Source organism: Chrysochloris asiatica, unplaced genomic scaffold (assembly GCF_000296735.1).
Source record: "Chrysochloris asiatica unplaced genomic scaffold, ChrAsi1.0 scaffold00090, whole genome shotgun sequence".
Classification (NCBI taxonomy): Eukaryota; Metazoa; Chordata; class Mammalia; order Afrosoricida; family Chrysochloridae; genus Chrysochloris; species Chrysochloris asiatica.
In genome coordinates this window covers 1,427,891-1,448,405 of record NW_006408608.1, presented here as the reverse complement: position 1 = coordinate 1,448,405, position 20,515 = coordinate 1,427,891, and the positions used below count along the sequence as shown (strand labels likewise).

The following is a 20,515-nucleotide window of genomic DNA, read 5'->3' as shown; positions in this document are numbered from 1 at the left end:
GCCCCATGATTAGTTGTCTGCTTTCATGTGGGCAGATATGAAGACAGAAATGCCATGGCTCTGCCAATGGGCCACAGAGTATCCAGGTAGAGATGGACAGGTGGTCTCTTGCCCTGCCTCCAGCACATACCAGGAATCAGCTGTTTGCCTGAAGAAGTACTGAGCATCCTCTCAAAGGACTGGCAGCTGGAATCCCAGAGGCTGAGGATAAAGGCACGGTGCCTCTTATAAAAATTCTCCATGAGAAACTGAAACAATGCCAAAGATGACAGGGTCCCAGACACTGGAAGGCTGTGTGGAGGGCAGAGCTGAATACCAACACAGCAACTAGGAACAGAAATGGCTCTAAAGTTAGTTCAAACCCTAGTCCCCTGCTCACTAGCCTTGCCACCTTGCACAAGTGCTCCAATGTGCTTCAGTTCCTTCATCTGTAAAATCTGTAAAATCGGAACATACTCCAAGAGGTCTGTCAGTCCACCTAATGTGTAATGAGCACCTACCGTGTGCCAGGCACTGAGAAACAGGGCAGGTAAGCAGTTGTCTGGAAGCTATTTAGAATGGTGGTCAGCTGTCAATCAAAACCTGGTCCAACAGGCGTCAGGCCACCAAGCCAGTTAATCTCATCCCAAGGAGCTGGGACGGTGACCTCTTCCCTCAAGGGCTACAGGGTTCATGGTTGTCTCCTACATGGTGTGGGATTGGGGAGGTTCTTTCCCTGCCCTTAGAGTCATGGTTTTTCCACAGATGGGGGCAGCACCGTACACAGGCCCCAGCCTCTCCCACCGTCCACCATGCACCAGGGAGGGCTGGCTGCAGCTGCCGCCGCAGCAGACACCAGCTCGGCCTACGGAGCCCGCCACAGCTTCTCCAGCTACTCTGACAGCTTCATGAACCCGGCGGCACCCTCCAACCACATGAACCCTGTCAGCAATGGCCTGTCTCCTCAGGTAAGCATCCCCAGACCCTCCACAGTCTGGGCAAATGCTCTGTGCTACATAGGGTGGTTCTCCTTTAGGGAAGAGGTGACACTTGGAAGGTGCCTCTCAATTCACTGGGTGGTCATGGACACCCCGTGGCTGCTGCTAAGTGGGAAGTGGAGACGTTCCTTCCAGCTTCACTTGTCAGGATTCTGTGACCCTTTGTCCTGGATTTGTCTTCTTCAGACTACAGAGAAAGCATTTCCATAACAGCTTCACATATGTCTTGCCACCTAGAAATAAGTAGCTATTATATTATAGACTTGTTCTTGATTTGACGCCACTGGCCCACCATCCATCTTGTGATTGTTTAGTCCATAAAGTCAGACATTTCCTCATGAGTGGAAGCTTTGTCCCATGATTTCCTGTAGAAGGCTGACTGTGGTTGGGGTTCAGCTCTTGAACCAGGAGTCCTTCCGGGTTTCCTTCCCGTGAGCCTTCTCCTGCCTTTCATCAGGAGTGACCAATCAATGAAAGACAGGACTGCATCTGATTGGTGGAGAGAATTACAGATGGAACTCTAGACCACAGACCTCTATTCTGGGTCTTTGGAACTCTGTTCACTGCGTGGATTGGTTGCTGGTTGTGTCAATCATTGCCTAATGGTGTGGTTAGAAGCCACAGGTCCTTCTTGAGATGGAGACAGACGACAACGCTGGGGCTTAGGACGGTTATTGGTGTGTTTGGGGAACAGGACTTGAAGATTCTGGAAATCACAGTGAATTTGAGGAAGTGATCTCGTAGTTATAATGGCAGCGTTGTAGCTATTGTTGGATGCAGTTGAGTTGATTCCTACTCAGGGCGACTCCTTGTGGTACAGTAGAACTGTCCCATAGGGTTTCCTTGGTCTTTATGGAAGCAGATTACCAAACCTTTCTTTTGCAGAGTCACTGGGTACATTAGAATTGCTCATCCTTTGGTGAGCCGCTGAGTGCTTACCTATTATACCACCAGGGCTCTATACTGCACTTGGCTTTCAAATATCAATGGAGAGGGGTGGTTAAGTTCAAGACTGGTTTTATCCTGCCTCCCACCTTCTTCCCATCTGCAACAAGAAAACATACACTTCAAACATATTCAATCAGCCATGGTGTGGGAGTCAGAGCCTGGGTTTAAATACCAGTTCCACTCTTCAGGGAGATCATCTTTGAGCCTCAGTTTCTCTCTTGTTAAACAAAGAGTCTGTTAGTGACTTCCTGGAAAGAGTTATCCTCCCTATTCAACATGGTGACAGGTCAAAAGCACCAGGCACAGAGCCTGGCACAAAGTAGGTATTAAATGTACATTAATTCTCATGCCTCCCAATTGTCAGGATAATATAACTAATATGGGAAGCCTGCTACCTAAAGGGGGAAAAAAAAAAATAGGTATCAAAGGGGTGTGACTAGTCACCAAGCCATGGCTCATGGCCTACATCTGTCCTGCTTTTGCAAATCAAGGTTTTTATTGGAACACAGCCATGTCTATTTGTATCAGCAGAATTGAGTCATTTCAACAGAGAATATATCCTGCAAACCCCAAACCATCTAGCTCTTTACAGAAGAAACTTGCCAATCCTTGATCTAAAACATTCCCAACAATTCATTTTCCACTTGTTCTGGGTTTTTGTTTGCCTCCATTAATCTATGTAGTAGAGGTTGTAATTGTGTTTCAGTGTTATTGTTTACTTGTAGGGAATACCTTGAGAAAGTCCCTTCCCCCCTCTCTACCTGTTTTTTCACCCATAAAAATAGGATCATCTTTGCATGTACCTCACAGAGTTGTTGAGGATTGAATGAATCACTGGTATGAAGTCCTTAGCCCCAGGCCTGGCACAAGGTGAGTGCTCAGTCCTTGTGAGCAACGGCATGCAGGCCTCCAGGTTGTCTTGGGGTCCCTGTTAGAGGGTGACGCCACTGACCTCAGTTCTGATGTAGATTGCCAACCACAGGGCTTGTCCTCCCCAAGCCAACCTCACTCTTCCTCTTCTGGTGCCCTGGATGACAACATTGCCTCTAGACCTAACTGGCCTCTTTGGGGCTCAAAGCCATGAACTCTATCTCATTAGTGCCAGAGTGTCAATTGGCCAAGCTTACCTTCCAGATAGGAGTTAGACACAACAGGATCCGAGGGCCAGCTGGATGAAGGTGGCTGCAGAGACCCCAGGTGTCCACACCCGAGAATGTGGCCCAGGCCCCACCTTGTTATAAGAAGCAAGGCTGGAGGGGTATTGTTTGGAAAACTCAAGAGGAACTTGGAGATTACATGGGCTGGCCATCTTACTTTACAGATGAAGGGCTTAGTGGCCTGCTGATGGCCCCAGGACAACACGAGCAGGAGCCAGGGTGTTGGGCTCCCGTCTCAAACTTAAAAGCCTGGCTTCTGTCACAGGGCAGAGGAGACACCTGCAAAGAAGGAGCTCCTGGCCCCTTTAGCGGAGTCCCTGGGTGGCACAATGAGTTAGGAGCTCAGCTACTAATAATCAAAAGATTGGGGGTTCAAAACCCACCTAGAGGCACCTTGGATGAAAGCTCTGGAGATCTGCCTCCAAATGGGTCACAACCATTGAAAACCTTATGGAGCAGTTGTATTCTGCACACATGAGGTCTCCATGAGTCAGAATAGGTTTGATGGCAACTGATTTGGTTGTTCTGTTTGACCTCTGGAGCAAAGTTTGGTGATGGGATTGAAGGGTGAGGATATCCCAAGAAATGAACCCTGAGGAGGGAAGGAAAGGACCAGAGACTGGCCCACTAGTCTGAAGAGCTAGATCAAGTTGCACCTTCTCCCTTCATGACTGGAAGTGTTTGGAGTTGTACGTTGTGTTCTCTGCCCTGTTTGGAAGTTCCTGAGCTGGACCATCACCCCTCCTCTGAAACCAGAAGTGAGAGACCCTCCGGAAGCTTCCACCTCATTTCTCATGTCTGAGAGGCCTTGAGGACATGATGAATTGGAACATGATGAACCTCGGAGATGTGCCCAGAAGTCCCCACTGAAGGTGTGAAGACAGATGGGAGGGTATGACAGGGCAGAGGGGACCAGGAGGTGAACAGCTGCCGGAGAAGGTCATGGGGGCTGTGCTCATGCAAATTCAAGAGCAGAGGGGGAGGGAGGGCCAGCTGCCTGTGTTCCTCTGAGTGTGAACCACTGCAGTTAAGCTATAAACACTTTGTGAAGGAAGGAGGTGGGGGTGGGGAGAAGTAGTGGATTTCTGGGTCTTGTAGAGAAGTTCCTGGCATTTTTCAACTCCAGCTCTTCTACACTCCCTTTTCGGTCTGAGCAGGGAGACTTGACATCTTCAGCATATCGTGTAGCTCCGTGGGAATGGAAGGGGTCCTACCCCATCCCCCACCAAGTGGTGGTTACCTGCAGGGAGATGTCTCTCCCCAATAAGAGGGACTTCTCCACAGCTCATCTATGGGGGAAGGAAGGGTAGGTTTCCCACCCCCGACCATCAACCTATCTTATCATCCAGGATGGTGAGCCCATGCCGCTGTCACCCAGAAAGTCTCGGCTCTTAAAATTAGAGGGTGTTTTGTTCTTGCAAAACCCAGAGGGATTACTTCAGTTTCCTTGAAAGTTGAAACTCAGCTTTGTATTTAACAATGGTAATATTCCATGTATATTTTACAACCAAGTCTGTCATATATAATATTCAGATGTCTTTTAAATTGAAATTTTATTTGTGGTAAACATGTAGAGTTTCAAAGTTTTAAAATATTTTTCTTCTCTTCATTTTAAATCCTTTTTTTTTAAATTAAGTTTTTATTGTGAATTATGTGATAGTTTACATGGGAGAGCATTAGCTTTACATTCGTCCTATTGTATTTCGTTTCACTGCAATGATTATAATCCCCTCCACACATCATTAAACAACCAAAGGGAACACCCCTCAAGCCTGCCCCCCAGCTGCCAGCACACAACCCCTCTCCCTCCCCGAGTCCAGAGTCCCCAGCCTCTCCATCTCTCCAAGTCATGGTCTCTGCCTCCATCTCTGGCGTCATTGTTTCTCTAGGTGGGGTCCCGCGCTCCACTCCTCTCCCTTGATGGTTCCAGGGACCTCCACTGCTAGACTGCAAAATCAACCACTCCCCTCCTTTTGTTACAAAGCATCTACCTTTACGTTTCCAACCCTCACAGTCAGTCCTGATGGCAATTACTCACTATTGTACCACAAGAGTCTTATCACCATCTCCTTTCATCAGTCCCGTTGAGACAGATTGGAAACCACTCAGTGGAGATTATACCTTCCTTCATGGCCTCTGGCTCTAAGCTTCTTCTTGAAAGCTTGTAAGCCAGTCACTTCTTGCCTTTGTAGCCCCCTCATTTTGGGTAGTCAATGTCCAAGTTGACCATCTCTGTCAACCCTGCATACCGAGGGGATGGGAATGATGCTCACTGTAAAGATTTGTTCCCTCTTTTGAGCTACTATATCCATAAGTATAGGCCAAGTTCATCAAATTGTAGCAGATTACTCTTTTTTTTTTCTCTTCTTTCTTCTCCTAGTCGAGTTCTGATCATCCAGCCATTGAAGCCAGGTCAAGTGGGTATTATCTGCAAGTGTGGGTGTTCTTATGCATATCTCCTCACTTCTTATCAGCTGGACAGTTCACTCTCTGCTCTTGTCCTCTGTGGGCATGTTCCTGGGCACAGGAGTCCCCCTAGGTCTTGCCATACTGCTGGCCAACCAGGTCTCCACCCTGGGTTCACAGGAGTCTATTGAAAGTGGTCAGACTTAGCTCACATCTTCATTGCTGTTTTACCCCCATTTCCCCTTATCGGTGACCAACATGGTCACCAGTCAGACCACATGCCTGCTCGTGTATTCCCCTTGAGTCTTAGTCTTGGAAGGGGGTTCCTGAAAAGATTTTAAAAATCCTCATAAACCCTATACAGGGTTGCTATGAGTTGGAACCGATTTGGTGGCACATTGACAACAACAATAAATGGCACTTACATATTTATACCTCCCTGAGCTCATTTATACTACAGAGAACTAATGAAGACAATCCTCTCGGTGTTCAGTTAACCATGTGGCATGATGTCACTAAGCCAAGCTTTTTTGTCCTCTCCTTCTTCTTGGTTCTTTAGTGTGTACACTGACCCCCCCCCCCCCACACACACACACTTTCAGACTCTCTTATTATCTGACATTTCACATTTCTGACAACTTTGAAATTTTATCAGGCAGTGCCTCCAATAATCTGGGCCAAATGATACACTGGAGGCTCCATGGACCACCAAGGGGTGATAGTGGACCAGCCTCAGGATGTCTTCTCCCATCCCTCTACAACATCTCAGTCAGGCCACAGAGGGTGTGGGGTCACAGAGGAGCAGGAAGAGGCCATGAAGAGGAGGTAGAGACAGGGTAGGGAGAGGGAAGGGGGCTATGCAGGGCTACGGGGTTGAGGCAGATGGAGGATAAGCGGGGTCCCCATCCAGGACAGGTAGCAGGAGCCAGTGGAGCAGTGGCTAACACCAGACTGCCATCACCATCACCCCCAACCCCCACAAGCTTCACAGTGCCAGGGGTGTCAAACAGGGAGTAAGTGATGGTGGGGGAGGGGAAGGATACTGGTGCTGAAGGTGTCTTGCATAATGTTGATCTCACATAACGATCTGGTTTGGGGAACCTAACCATGTTGATAAATAAGGAACAGGTATATACTAAATGCTTGTAGTGGGCCCTGCATGGGCGGGGCGATGTGTTTTGCCTGTTTTTACTCACGGACTCTCTCAGCAGGAATGCTGTGACCCAAATCTTACAGATAAGGACACTGAGATAGTAGGAGGTTGACTTCTCCAGGGTTATCCAGCCAGTCATCTGCCTGTCCATTCATCTGTCTGCCCATCCAGCCATCCAATAAATATTGATTGAGCTCCTTACATGTGCCAGAACGAGCCTTGGTGGCTCAGTGGTGAAGCATTCAGCTGCTAAATGACAGGTCAGCAGTTTGAACCCACCAGTTGCTCCCTGGAAGACAGATGTGGCAGTCTGCTTCCACAAAGGTTGCATTGTCCTGTAGCGTTGCTAGGAGTCAGAATTGACTCGATGGCAATGAGTCTACCATGCAATAGAGGGCATTCGTGGTTCAGGGAGAGAACTCTCACCTCCCATGCTGGTGACCTGGGATTGGTTCCTGACTTGTGCACATCACATGTGGCCACCGCCCTGCCTGTCAGTGGAGGCTTGTGTGTTGCTATGATATTGAATAGGTTTCAGCAGAGCTTCCAGGTTAAGACAGAATAGGAAGAAAGCTCTGGTGTTCTACCTCCAAAAATTAGCCAATGGCAACCCATTTTTGGATCACAGTAGTCTGATCTCATTGGACATGGGATCACTGTGAGGTGGGGACTAACTGAATGATACCACCATCATCATGGGTTAGGCTTTATAGTAGGATCTAGAAAGTAACAGAGCAAAGATCTGAGCACTCTGCTTCTCTGTTGTATTCACTCTGTGAGGTTGGTCCTATGGTCCATAGGGGGAAGTCGAGGCCCAAGTCACATGACTTAATTGATGCAGAGCTGGCATCCACAAGCATCAAGATTTTCTCTTTTCGTTCCACCAGTAAGAATAAAACTCAAGGCTGGAGCAAAGGAACAGGGTCCCCCAATGACTCAACAGCAAACACCCAACACTACCACCAGGTATCACTTGGAGCTTCCAGGGGAACCAGACCCGAAAAGAAAGACAGTTCCATCACCTACACCCCAACTGGGTGTTAGATCCGTGCTAAGTACTTAGCTGAAACAATTCAAACCTCACAGCCATGCCGTTTTGGTGTATGCTGGAGAATTGATTCCAACTCATAGTGACAGGGCAGAGTAGAATTGCTCTATAGGGTTTCTAAGACTAATCTTTACAGGAGCAGACTTCTGGGTCTTTTCTCCCACGGAGTGGCTTGGGAGGTTCAAACCACTCATCTTTCAGTTAGCAGCTGAGTGCTTAACCACTGCATCAACCCTCCTGGTAGGAACCCTACACTTGGGGTAACAGGCTCAGATAGGTCAAGCCACTTGCAAAAAGCCACAGAGCTGGTAAATAATAGTCTGTCCAGCCCACACACTTCACTGCCCTTCTGACCCTCAGCAGGACAAGGTCAGGAGTGTCCCTTTGCCCTAGGGAACTTGCTGTGCCCCTCATGCGGTGGGCATTGGAGTCTCCCTTAGCCTCTTTCTCCTCTCACTTCCTCTTTGTCTTCCCCCTTTATTGGCGATGCTGCGTTCCTAATAAGCATTTAAAATGAGTCTTGCTGGACTAGGGACCAGGAAGGCGGAGGGAGTGGAAGATTTGTAGCAAGTAAGATGGGGAGGGGTCTGTGGGGTGTTAAATAGCCCAGAATTTTTTAAAAACTGATGCAAATCACTGGTAGGAGAGAAAATTATATGCAATTATGTCCTGATATTGGAAGGTTTTGCCTAGCCTAGGCAACAAGATCTCATTAACAAGCAGAAAATAAGATTGAAATGGTGTGTAAAAGAGCTGAAAAATGAATTTGAATGCTGCGTTTGTCCACAATTACCCCCTCCTTCACACATATTTTATTGCAATTTTTTTATTATTCTTAATCTCTCCATTCCTCAAAGCAGATTGGGGACATCCTGGCATTACCGGGGCGTCTGGAGGAAGTGGGAGGGCGTCCTGCTTCCCTGAAAGGAGACCCTTCTCTCATACATTTTCCGAGGTTGGGTTTTGGAGGGATCAGGATTCATTTCTCCGGCTTAGCGGGTTGTAGGAACACAGGGCTTTAACCTCAGCCACGTTCTCCTCTGCGCCCCGCCCAGCCCTTCCTTCTCCTCCCTTCTCCTTGCCTGCCTTGTCAACTGGCCACCGCCTTCCTCTCCCCTTTTCTTCCCTCTGCCTTCTTGGATGGAGTCTCTTCTAGGTTTTCCCTTTCTTGGGAGGCCTCCACAAGAGGGGCAACACCTGGGCACTCTGGTTTGGTCACTAATTACGTTGCTGTGTGGCCTTGGGGCAACTTGATTCACCTCTCTGGGCTTCATTTTCCTCATCTCAAGGGTGTTGTCAGATGGGAGGCTTGGGATATAAAGTGTCTGCCACATAAGCCAGTCAACTATGACTCATGGTGATATGTGAGTCAAAGTAGAACTGTACTCCTAAGGTTTTCACTTCTCTTTGGCCAATTCAACTTTATGCAGGTGTATAACTTATTAGCAGCAATTACAATAACCAGCTATGAACCTCATCCTTAATCAATGTAATTTTTCTGTTACTGATAACTTCCTTTCCCCTCTCCTTCTGCTCCTGCTGGTGGTGGTGATGGTGTGCCTGCCGTGGAGTCAGTTCCTGTAAATCTTTACAGGAGCAGAAATCCTTATCTTTCTCCTGCAGAACGGCTGGTAGTTTCAAACTGCTAACCTTAAAGTTAGCAGCCTGACTCATAACCACTATGCTACCAAAGCTCCTGCCCCTGGTAACCACTAATAAACTTAGGTCTCCAAACATTTTCTTTGTCTCTTTACATAAGTGAGGTCATGGAATACTTATTTCACTCAAGATAATGTCTTCAAGCTCCATTCATACGGTAGTGTGTATTAAGACTTCATTTTTCCTACTGGCTGATTGGTATTCCATTGTATGTAGACAGCACAGTTCATTTATCCATTCATCTCTTGATGGTCATGTAGGTTGTTTCCACTATTTGGCTACTGTGAATCTAGTGGCAATGAACATTGGTGGACAAGTCTATGTTTAAGTCTCTGCTTTCAAATCTTTTGGGTATATATCTAGGAGTAGATTTTCTGGGTCATATGGTCTTTCTGTTTTTCTCAGCTTTTGAGGAACCACCACACTGTTTTCTACAGTGGTTGTACCATCTTTCATTCCCAATTTCCTACATCCTTGCCAACATTTATTATCTTCTGTTTTCTTTGTTGTTGTTTTTAATCTTAGCCATCCTTCTTGTTATAAAGGGTCGTTGAGTTGGTTCTGACTCGTAGCAACCCTATACAGCATTTCTGAAGAGAAGCTGGTGGGTTTGAACCACTGACCTTGCAGTTAGTTGTTGTTATGTGCCATTAAGGTGATTCCGACTCATAGTGACCCTGTATAGGGTTTCTGAGGAGCGGCTGGTGAGCTTGAATCACTGGCCTTGCAGTTCAAACTGACCTTGCAATCCAGTACAATAACCCACAGCACCTCACCAGGACTCCTGTGGTTATCAGTCTAGTGCTTATCCTCCAGGGCCACACCAGGATTCTATAGTTTATTTTTTAAATCAGAAAATATGAGTCCTCCTACTTTGTTCTTCTCTTTCAATACCAGTTTAGTTAGTCGGGACCTCTTGCCTTTCCTTCCATATAAATTTGAGGATTGGTTTTTCTATTTCTATAAAGAAGACTGTTGGAATTTTTATTAGAATTACACCAAATCTATACATTGCTTTGTGTAGTCTTGGCATCTTAACAACATTAACTCTTCCAATACATGAACATGAAACACCTTTCCATTACTCTTAAGTCTTCTTTCCCTTCACTTAAGTCATTTAAAATATCTTTCAGTAGAGTTTTATAGTTTTTATTGTATACAACCTTCATGTCCCTGGTTACATTTATTCCTAGGTATTTTAATATCTTACATGTAAATGGAGTTGTTTCCCTAATTTCCTTTTTTTTCCAATTCTCATTGCTGGTGTATAGAAACCCAACTGGGTTTTGTATGTTGACCTAGTAACTTACAATTTTGTTAAATTCCTCTTTTAGTTCTAGAAGTTTACTTGTAGACTCTTCATAATTTTCTCTATATAGGATCATATGATCTGTGAATAGAGATAATTTTATTTCTTTTCCAATATGCATATTTTATACTTTTTCTTGTCTTATTGCTCTTGCTAGGGCTTTTAATATAGTATTAAATAGAAGTGGTGAGAGTGTACTCCCTTGTCTTTTTCCTGATTTCAAAAGAAAAGCTTTCAGTCTTTCTCCATTAAGTGTAATGTTGGCTGTTGGCTTTTCATATTTAGGAATATGAATCATGTTTAGGAACTTCCCTAGTTTCCAGTCTTCCTTAGGATTTTCTTTAAAAAAAGGTGTTGGATTTCATCAGATGCCTTTTCTGTATCCATAGAGATGCTCTTGTTGTCTTTTGGCTTTATTTCATTGATGTGGTGTGTATTGTGAATTGCTTTTCTTTTGTTGAATCATCCTGCATTCCCGGAATATATTCCACTTGGTCATGGTGTATGACTCTTTTAATATGCTGTTGGAGTCTGTTACCTCATATTTTGTTGAGAACATTTTTGTCTGTATTTATAAGAGATATTGACCTATAGTTTTCTTTTCTTTTGGAGTCGTTGTCTAGTTTGATATCAGTATTATATTTGTTTCATTGAATTAGTGCATATTTCTCCCTTCTCTAGCTTTTGGAAGAGATTAAATAGCATTGGTGTCAATTCTTCTTAAAATATAGAATTCCCCAGTGAAGCCATGTGGTTCAGGACTTTATTTATTGGGAGGTTTTAATTTACTTATTAGATCTCTTTACTTTTGGGTCTGCTGAGACTTTCTATTTCCTCTTGAGTCAGTTTGGGTAGGTTGCATGCTTCTAAGAATTTGTCCATCATCTAAGCTTTCTACTTTGTTGCCATAAAGTTGTTAATAATATTCTGTCACAATTCTCTCTCTGTCTTTTTAATCGGATCAGTTGCAATGTCCCCTCTTTCATTTTCTATGTTAGTTATTTGCATTTTTCTCTCTTTGTCAGTCTAGCTAAAGATTTGCCAAATGTATTAATCTTTACAAAGAACCAGCTTCTGCTTTTATTACTTCCCTCTGTTGTTTTATTGTTTTCAATATTATTTACTTGTGCTCTGATCTTTGTTATTTTCTTTCTTCTGGTGAATTTAGGTCTAATTTGTTCTTTTCTTTCTAGTTCCTGAAGTTAGGCTGTTAGTTTGAGATCTTTCTTCTTTTTTTATACTGTAGGCATTTATTGCTATATATTTTCTTCTAATCACTGCCTTTGCTGTATCCTATATGTTTTGTTAGTATATTGTGCTTTCATTTTCATTTGCATCTAAGAAATTTGTGATTTCTCTTTTGCTGTCTTCCTTAACCCATTAATAGTTTCAGAAAGTATTGTTGAATTTCCATGTTTGTGTATTTGAAAGTGTTTTGGGTTTTTTTTTTTTTTTTTTTTTTTTCTGTGATTGAGCTCCATAGGGTTTCAAAGACTGATTTTGGGGGGAACTAGATTACCAGGTCTTCCTCCAGAGGTGTCTCTAGGTGGACTTGAACCTCAAACCTTTGGCTAGCAGCTGAGTGTGTTAGCTGTTTGTCTCCACCTCTCCCCTGGGGACTCCTGCCTGGCACATAGTAGGTGCTTTATGAATGTGCATCTCCCTACGCAGCCTGTACCTCCCTTAGTTCCATCCCAATTTCTTTGGGTTTTCTTACTCCATCCTCTTCCCTCTCCTGATTTTCCTTTCTTCCCCCTCCCATTTAGCATTCTGTATCCCCTTCAGTTAGCTGGAAAATACACTTCCCCTCCAGGACAATGAAAAGTGTTCTCTGACCCCAAAGTCTGGGGAAGAGAGCATGCTGGAATGCAGTTGTTGTTTACTGGTGTCTTCGAGTCAGTTTTCAATTCATAGAGCTCCATGTGCCTCATAGGGTTTTCTGGGAGTCCTGTTGTGGTGCTGTAGGATAAGCACTGAAAGGTCAGAGATTCAAAGTTATCAGCTGCTCCTCAGAAATCCTATACAGAGTAACTATGAGCTGACACTGACTTGATGCCACTTCACAACAACAGTCCTTAAGGGAAGGAGCCCTGGTGGTGCAGCAGTTAAGCACTCAGCTGCTAACCAAAAGGTTGGCTGCTAACTGAAACATGGTTCAAACCTAGCAGCTGCTCTGTAGGAATAAGATCAGACAGTCTACTTTTATAAAGATCTGTAGCCTTGGAAACCCAATAGGACGCTTCTACTCTATTCTACAAGGTTGTTAAAGGTTTGGCTCTACACCAGTGGGTTTGGTATGGGGACCTTTACAGGACTAGATCACCAGGTCTTTCTTCTGTGGAACTGAATGGTCAACTGTCATGTTACCAGGGATCCTTGCAGTTAGCACCCCAAATGCTGCTGTCTTTCAGCCCTGCCTCATTCCCAGGATCTAGGAAGGATGTAGGATGAGCTGGGATAGAAGGAACGGCTGACTCAAGTGGGAGGGACACAGGCTCTGTGTGGTTTTTCCCAGGAGTGGAAGAAAAGCTGAACTGAATCATTCTTCCCACATATCCACTAATTTCTCCCCATGACCAATGGTGATGCTGCAAGGTCATGGGTCAGTTGATACAGGAGTCTGTGTCCGGATGTCCTAAACCTAGAGCTGAATTTATCAGCCTCTGCCCTTCCCAACTGGCTTCCACTGAACCCAAGAACAGTGCAGTCACAGAGACCCCTCAAGCCACATCTACCATCTTCTCTTTGTAGCCCTGGACAGTGCAAGACTTGGGGGGATGTGGGGCATGTCCCCTCTACTCTTCAACATCCTCCCATACCTCAGTGCTCACATGATTCTTCCCTTACAGCAGCAGCTCCAGGGTGAGGTTGGCAAGAGCAGAGGTGTCCATTGTTGGCTGGTTGTAATCCTGCTACACACAGACACACACACACACATACACACATCCTCACACACACACACCATCCTCAAAGCCTTCTAGGCCCTGGGGAGAGAGATCTGCCAAAAGCCTCCTCAGTGGGAAAAGCTGAGTTATTTCCCCCCTGGCGACTCCTCACCAAACAAAACCACCTGCTGGTGTCAATCGAGGCCCTAGCTCCCACCAGCAGGGAAAGGCCTGGGCAGAACCTTCTCTTGTCTGGTGAAAACAGACCTGTGTTTATGTCTTTGCCTTTCTCACCCCCTTTTCTTGGGTGGAGAGGGGCAAAGGGGGCAAGGGAGAGGGAAGAAGGCCTTCCTAGAAAGAAAGACAAGACCAGATTTGGGGAACTTTCCAGACTGCTGGGGCAGGCGAAGGGAGGCCTTATGCTTATTCATTGGTTCTGCTAGGAGTTGGGGTGCCTGCTTTATCGCCTGGCATCCAGGGGATATTGGAGTTATTTTATTAATGAAGGAGAAGTAACGCTGGTCTCTCCTCCTTCCTCAGAGGACTGGATGGGATTCTGGAGAGATGGGAATTTGAGCCCATGTCCCTGAGTCTGAACAAGAGATAGGGGTTGGCTGCTTTGGGCCCCCTTTTGCCCATCACACCATCTGGGCTCCACACCCTGAGGAGGTGCTGTGTGGGTGTGGAGGTCTTACTTCTGTCCTACAAACAGGCAGGAAAGAGACATGTGCAGCCTGTTTGGGAGAGCTAGATGCTCCCATGCGCCTCAGATCACCGGAGTCCTTGGGCTTCAGCTATGACCACAAGCAAAGTCACAACATCTGTACATGAGAATTGATTCTGGGAACACCCATAACACAGAGTGGAGTTGTTAGGTACCATCTAGTCCATTTCCCACTCCCAGCAACCCCATGTGGTGGAAGAGAATTGTCCCATAGAGTCTTCTAGGCTGTAACCTTTATGGAAGGAGCCCTGGTGGCATGGTGGCTAACTCTGTCCTTGTTGTTGTTGTTAAGTGCCGTAGAGTTAGTTCTGACTCATAGCGACTCTGTATAGGGTCTGGTGGGTTTGAACCTCCTACCTTGCAATTAGCAGTCCAGTGCTTATCACATAGCACCACACCAGGACTGTCCTACAGGATCAGAATTGACTCTAATGGCAGCAGTGAATTTTTTTTTCTTTTCTTTTTTAACTCTTCATTGTGATTTAGGTGAATGTCTACAGAGCAAACTGGGTTCCCCTTCAACAATTCATAGACATTTTATTTCGTGACAAGGATTGCTATCCCCAGTGTCACAGCCCCCTTCCCATTTCTTCCCTGTGTTTCCTGTTGCCATGTGTCCTTTCTTCCCTCTTCCTTCCTGTCTTCTGAGCTTTGGTGGTTACGTGCCATCAAGTTGGTTCCGACCCACAGTAACCCTGTATAGGTTTTCTGAGACTGTAAATCTTTATGGGAGCAGAAAGCCTCATCTTTCTCCTTTTGAGCACTTGGTGGATTCAAACTGCTGACCTTGTGGTTAGCAGCCCAATATGTAACCCATTACTCTACCAGGACTCCTTGTCTGGACTTTATCCATGGGCAAATGCTGCCCTTTTGGTCTCCTATGGTGGATTGTTCTCAATGCTACTTCCCTGCTACTATTGTCCACCTTACAGACCTGTCTGTTGTTGGACTAAAAGTTGAGCCATGGGGGTGCATTCAGTTCCAGGCTTAAAGGGAGGGTGCCTAAGATATATATATATCAAACCCTATACAGGGTCGCTATGGGTCGGAATCAACTCGACGGCACTCAACAACAACAACGAGGACTATATATAGTCTTGGGGGTTCTATAAGAAGACCAGTTAGCTAGAGAATCTGGTGTCAACAACTGAGTGTGATTTCTGGCCAGGCAAGAAGAGTAGAGGAAGTTTGGAGATGGAAGGGCCTAGTCAGAAAAAGCTTCCTAGAGGAGACATCCCAAAAGAGCAATTGAATTTGTTCAGGGGAAAATAATGAAAGGGGTAGGAGGTTGATATACAGACTGATCAAGCAGCAAATGTTTAAACAAATATTAACATGGTCACAAATTCAGATGTAGTGTGGTGGTGGTGGTTATGTGCCGTGGAGTCGGTGCCGACTCATAGCGACCCTGTACAGGGTTTCCGAGGCTGTGAATTTTTATGGGAGCAGAACGCCTCATCTTTCTCCAGCGGAACAGCTGGTGGTTTCAAACTGCTGACTTTGCGGTTCGCAGCCTGATTCGTAACCACTATGCTACCAGAGCTTAATAAAGTAGGGGCTTAATAAATGACTATTTTCCCCACCTCTGCTTTTTCCTGTTCTGAATAGTCTGTATACTGAATTCTGATAGCTTTTCTTTCTTCCCGAGCCTAAAGGCCCAGGCTAGAATCTGGACACTAGTGGAAATGCCAGGAAACCTGAGTTCACACTGAGTGGTCTTTTCCCACTCTGGACCTCAGTTTCCCCCTCCGTGCAATGGAGGTGATGGATCAGCCTCTCCAGAAGGAAGGCACGTCCCACTCAGAACCAATGATTCTGTGGGCCCTTTGTATGAGCATGTGAGTCACAGCCCCTAGATCTGTGGGCAAGGGCTGACTCTTCTCTTGGTCCTGCATCCCACCCCCAGCCTCCTGGGGCTCCGGGCTGGCATCCTGGGGCATCCAGACTGGCCGGGGGGTTAGCAGCCCAGGGCTGCCTGACTTGGTGGGAAAGAATGCAATTAGAGGATTTGTCCTTCTTCCTAATTAGCACGGGGGCGCAGGACGAGGCAATCCCAGTATATAGAAGGGAAGAAAATGAGGGAGATTAGCAATTAATACCACGGGCAGACTCGGAGCTGTGCAGGCCCATCCCTGGGGTCCCAAGTGGGAGGGAGGCTGCTGGTGTGGCAGGGCTACTGAACCCGGGAGGCCAGTTTAAACCCCCAAGTGAGGGAGTGTCTTAGTTATCTAGCGTTGTTATAACAGAAAAACAAATGGATGGCTTTAACTAACAGACATCTATTTTCTCATAGTTTAGGAGGCCAGAAGTGTGAATCAGGGCTCTAGGGGAAGACTGTCTCTTTCGGGCAGCTCTGGAGCATGGCTCTAGTTTCCTCTTCTAAACATCTGCTCCTTGCTCCTGAGCGATCTTCATGTGGTACTTAACAACAACACTCCCCAGTTGCTCCACGGGAGAAAAATGACACTTTCTGCTCCTGTAAAGATTTACAGACTCAGAAAGCCTACATAGGGTCATTGTAAGTCAGAACCCGACTCGACTCAGCGGCACACAGCCACCGCTACCACGCCCCATTACGGAGGCCTAGTGGTGCCATGAAGGAGCTCTGCTAGTTAAGAAGAAGAGGCTGGCAATTGGATACCCTAAAGATTACAATGCAGGAAGCTTGATGGGGCAGTTCTTCTTTGTCCTATGGGGTCACTGTGAGTCAGCAATGGATTTGATTTGGTACTCCCCAGTTCTTCCCCCACTTTTCTTCCTTCTGGGTCCATTTGCACCCCAGCTTGGACACCCTCCTGATGTGCCCATCATCAGCTTCTGGTTCACCCCACCTGACCCCATCCTCTCTTTCTTCCTCCCGCCTTTAGGCCTTTAGACTCTAGCCTTCTTCCCCTCCTCACACCTGCTCTCTTTAAGAGCGCCTCAAGCACACCCCACCCTTCCCCTCTCTTCTTCCCATCTCTCTGTCTCCTCACCTCGGGCCCCCAGTTTCTCCATCTTTCTATTCTTTCCTCTAATTCTTCCTTCACTCCTGTCTCATCTTCCAGTTTTCCCAGCAAACGCCTCTTTTTTCTTTCTCCATCTTCAGTCCCCACCTTCCTCCATCATTCCCTCGCCCACTTCTCATTTCTCCTTTCCTAACTCCTCGGATTTCTGGGGTCTGCTCCACTAGTGGTGGACAGAGGCAGGGCCTTCTGGCGCCTTCGCAGAGGCCAAGTGGACCAGGGTCCCAGGTGAATGAGGGTGGCTGCGTCTAGCCGGGGTGGGGGTTGGCAATGGTCTGGGACGGATCCGCTGCCGCCCCTCCCTGCGCTCCACCGCCATCGCTGCTGCCGCGCCTTTGATCCATGGCCCGAGGCCGCCTGACAGTGGAAAATGCGGGGAGACAAAACCACTCAGTCAAAGTGATTCCCAACAACTGTCTCCCCGAGATAAGGACGCGCTGGGCTCGCGGTCTGCTTAATTCCTCCAGCCCGGGCCGGGGATCCGGAGCATCGAGCAAGCCGGGCCGCCCCGCAGACGAACGCGGAGCCCCCCTGCGCCAGCCGGGCACCTCGGGTCTGGCACTCGTCTTGATGCTGCCACAATCCCTGGGTCACAGCGAGGGACCCAGCTGGCCAGGTGAGGCCAGGCCTGCCTGTTCTCAGGGAGGAATCTGTGAGGCACTTGTTGGAGGTGCTGCTGGCCTCCTTCTTGTTCCGGGTCCATTCATGGGTCTTCTTGGCCCCCTTCTCCTAGTCTTTCCCTTTGCCTAGAATATTCTTTCTCTCCCGTCTCCACTTTGCCAGGGCCTTGCATCTCTGCCTGGACTCAGAAGGCACCGTCTAACTAGTCTCGCCCCTTCCCACAGCCCTTGTACTCCCTCTCAGTTTACTCTGAGTTCTAACTATTTGGATACTTCTTTCTCTCCCTAAATAAAGTAAGGCGTTCATTCCCCTGCTGGCCTCAGTGCCCCCAGCACACAGCTTGGCTCAAGTGGTTGTTGTTGAGTCATTTTCAGCTTACAAGGACACATACACAGCAGAGGGGACATTGCCCGTCCTGGCTGGGCTACATAGACCACCTGAACGCCTGGCTTTGCTTTTAGGTCCTGCTCCTTGGCAAGCTGGAGTCTGATGTGGGAATGTTGGAGGGGCACGAGGCCCCAAAAGAACCCCCATTATCCCAAGCCACATAACCTCCATGAGCCCACTGGGGACAGAGGGAGCCAGTGCTTTGGGGTGGCGGTGGGGACAAAAGTCACAGAGAGGCAGAGTTCAGCTTAGAATGAGGAAAATGCTTTCCAACTGTCAGGGGGCAACTTTGTAAAGCATTGAGCATTCCATCTCTGAGGGCATGCTAGCAGAATCTGGACTACACCTGGTAAGACTGTTGGAACGTGGATTATTTGAAAGGTGTGGATTTCATTAGAGTCAATGACTCCCAAACCTGTGCATTAGAGTGACCTGGATACCTAATAAAAATCTGAATCTCCAGGCTCCATGCTCAGAGCTTTTTCAGTAATTCTGTAGCAGGCTTGGGATGTGAATTTTGAAGAAGACGTGGTTCAGTACAGCTGGTCCAAGGCCTGGCACACCTGAAGCCAGGAATCATGAGCTTTCAGTCTGTTAGCCTCACCCAGGGGGAGTATAAGATCCTCAGTCTGCCCCAGAGATTGCTGTGCACCCAAACAGCATCAGCACCTTGGCCTCCCTTAGGGTGTAACTGGGGGCAGAGTTGGCTTGGATGGAACAGAGACTGTCTTTCAAACAATCTTAAGGCAATCTAGACTTAGCCCACCACCTCATTTTACAAATAGACGCACCCATCATGCCCTGCACACTTTCCATTGCCCCTATGAAATTCAGGATTGTTGTTGTTGTTATGTGGAGTCGATTCCGACTCATAGCGACCCTGTACAGGGTTTCTGAGGCTGTAAATCTTTACGGGAGCAGAACGCCTCATCTTTCTCACGTGGAACAGCTGGTAGTTTCGAACTTCTGACCCTGAGGATAGCAGCCTGATTCGTAACCACTACTCTACCAGGGCTCCTATGAAATTCAGGATTAGCAGGGCTTTACTAAGTCATGGCAGGTGTGATTATTATTGTTGTTGCTAAGTGACATCGAGTCAGTTCTGACTTATGTTGTTGTTGTTGTTGTTAAGTGCTGTTGAGTTGATTCTGACTCATAGAGACCCTGTATAGCGTTTCCAAGGAGCAGTTGGTGAGCTTGTACCACCAACCTTGCAGTTCAAACGACTTTGCCCACAGCACCACACCAGGACTCATAACGACCCTAGATAGGATTTCTGAGAAGCAAATGGTGGGTTGGAACTGCCAACCTTGGGGTCGATTTATGGCATTTACAGTTGTCCTGGTCTCTGTTCCCAAGAACATCGGCAATGTCTGCTTTGCGTAAAGTCCCAAAACACTTTTTCAAGCATCTAAAAAGAGGTAATTGGCAAATGAGCACAGAAAAGGGAGTCAGGAAACCTGGGTGGGTGTGTGAGAGAGACTCAGCTCTGTCCAGCTCCTGTCCTGCATCTAGCTGGGCTCTGCTGGTAGAGAGAAAACTTAAGATTCTGCTCCCTGGGCCCCTTGAGACAGGCATGGAGCTGGCCCAAGGCCAAATCAATGCAACCTTCTTGCCAGACTGAGGGTCCATCTCTGACCTGAAGAGTCTGAAGATTAAGGTCTCATGAGGGCACTGGCAAGTGTCTTATCACAAAGGAACATGTCCAGGCTGAAATTGAGACATGATGCCCGAGGCAGAAGTTCTTGAGCCTGCCCCCAAGGGTCTTCCCTTCCCCACACAGCAATGCCATTGTCCACCTCACACTCTGAAACACCCTTGCTTCCCTGAGACCGTGAGTGCTGTCTCCTACTCCAGCCCCCTCCATTCTCCCTCTCTCTGCCGCTGGGAAGAAGGCCAAGCCTGAAGCCCCAAAGAAGCAGAACAGGTGCTTCCAGAATCATGGTGCTTTCGTGGTAGCCGCAAAAATATGCCCCCTTTGTTCAGACTCAGTGGTCCACAAGGCACCTCATTAGCTATTTTCACTGTGTTCTGAGGACCTGGAACCATTGTGCCCATTGTACAGATTCAGAGAGGCAAGTACAGAGCAAGGAGCAATCCTGAAATCCAAACTTCAAGTCTGTCTGATGGCAAACATGAATCTCCTTCATGCTGGGCAGGCAGGAAAAGCAGTGGCTGGACTAGAGCCTTGTGCTCCAGATTTGCTGTGCACTTGAATCTGATCTCAGGGACTTTA

At 47.1% G+C, this 20,515-nt stretch overlaps 1 protein-coding gene across 3 annotated transcripts in view; it reads left to right on the top strand.

The window, feature by feature from the left end:
* PAX7 (paired box 7) overlaps nt 1-20,515 on the top strand; it is a 127,669-nt gene that overhangs the window by 77,190 nt on the left and 29,964 nt on the right. For all 3 annotated transcript variants that reach the window (XM_006866332.1, XM_006866334.1, XM_006866333.1), the window contains one exon: nt 745-947. In XM_006866332.1, coding sequence (XP_006866394.1) covers nt 745-947 — 203 coding nt within the window. The remainder of the gene's footprint in view (nt 1-744; nt 948-20,515) is intronic.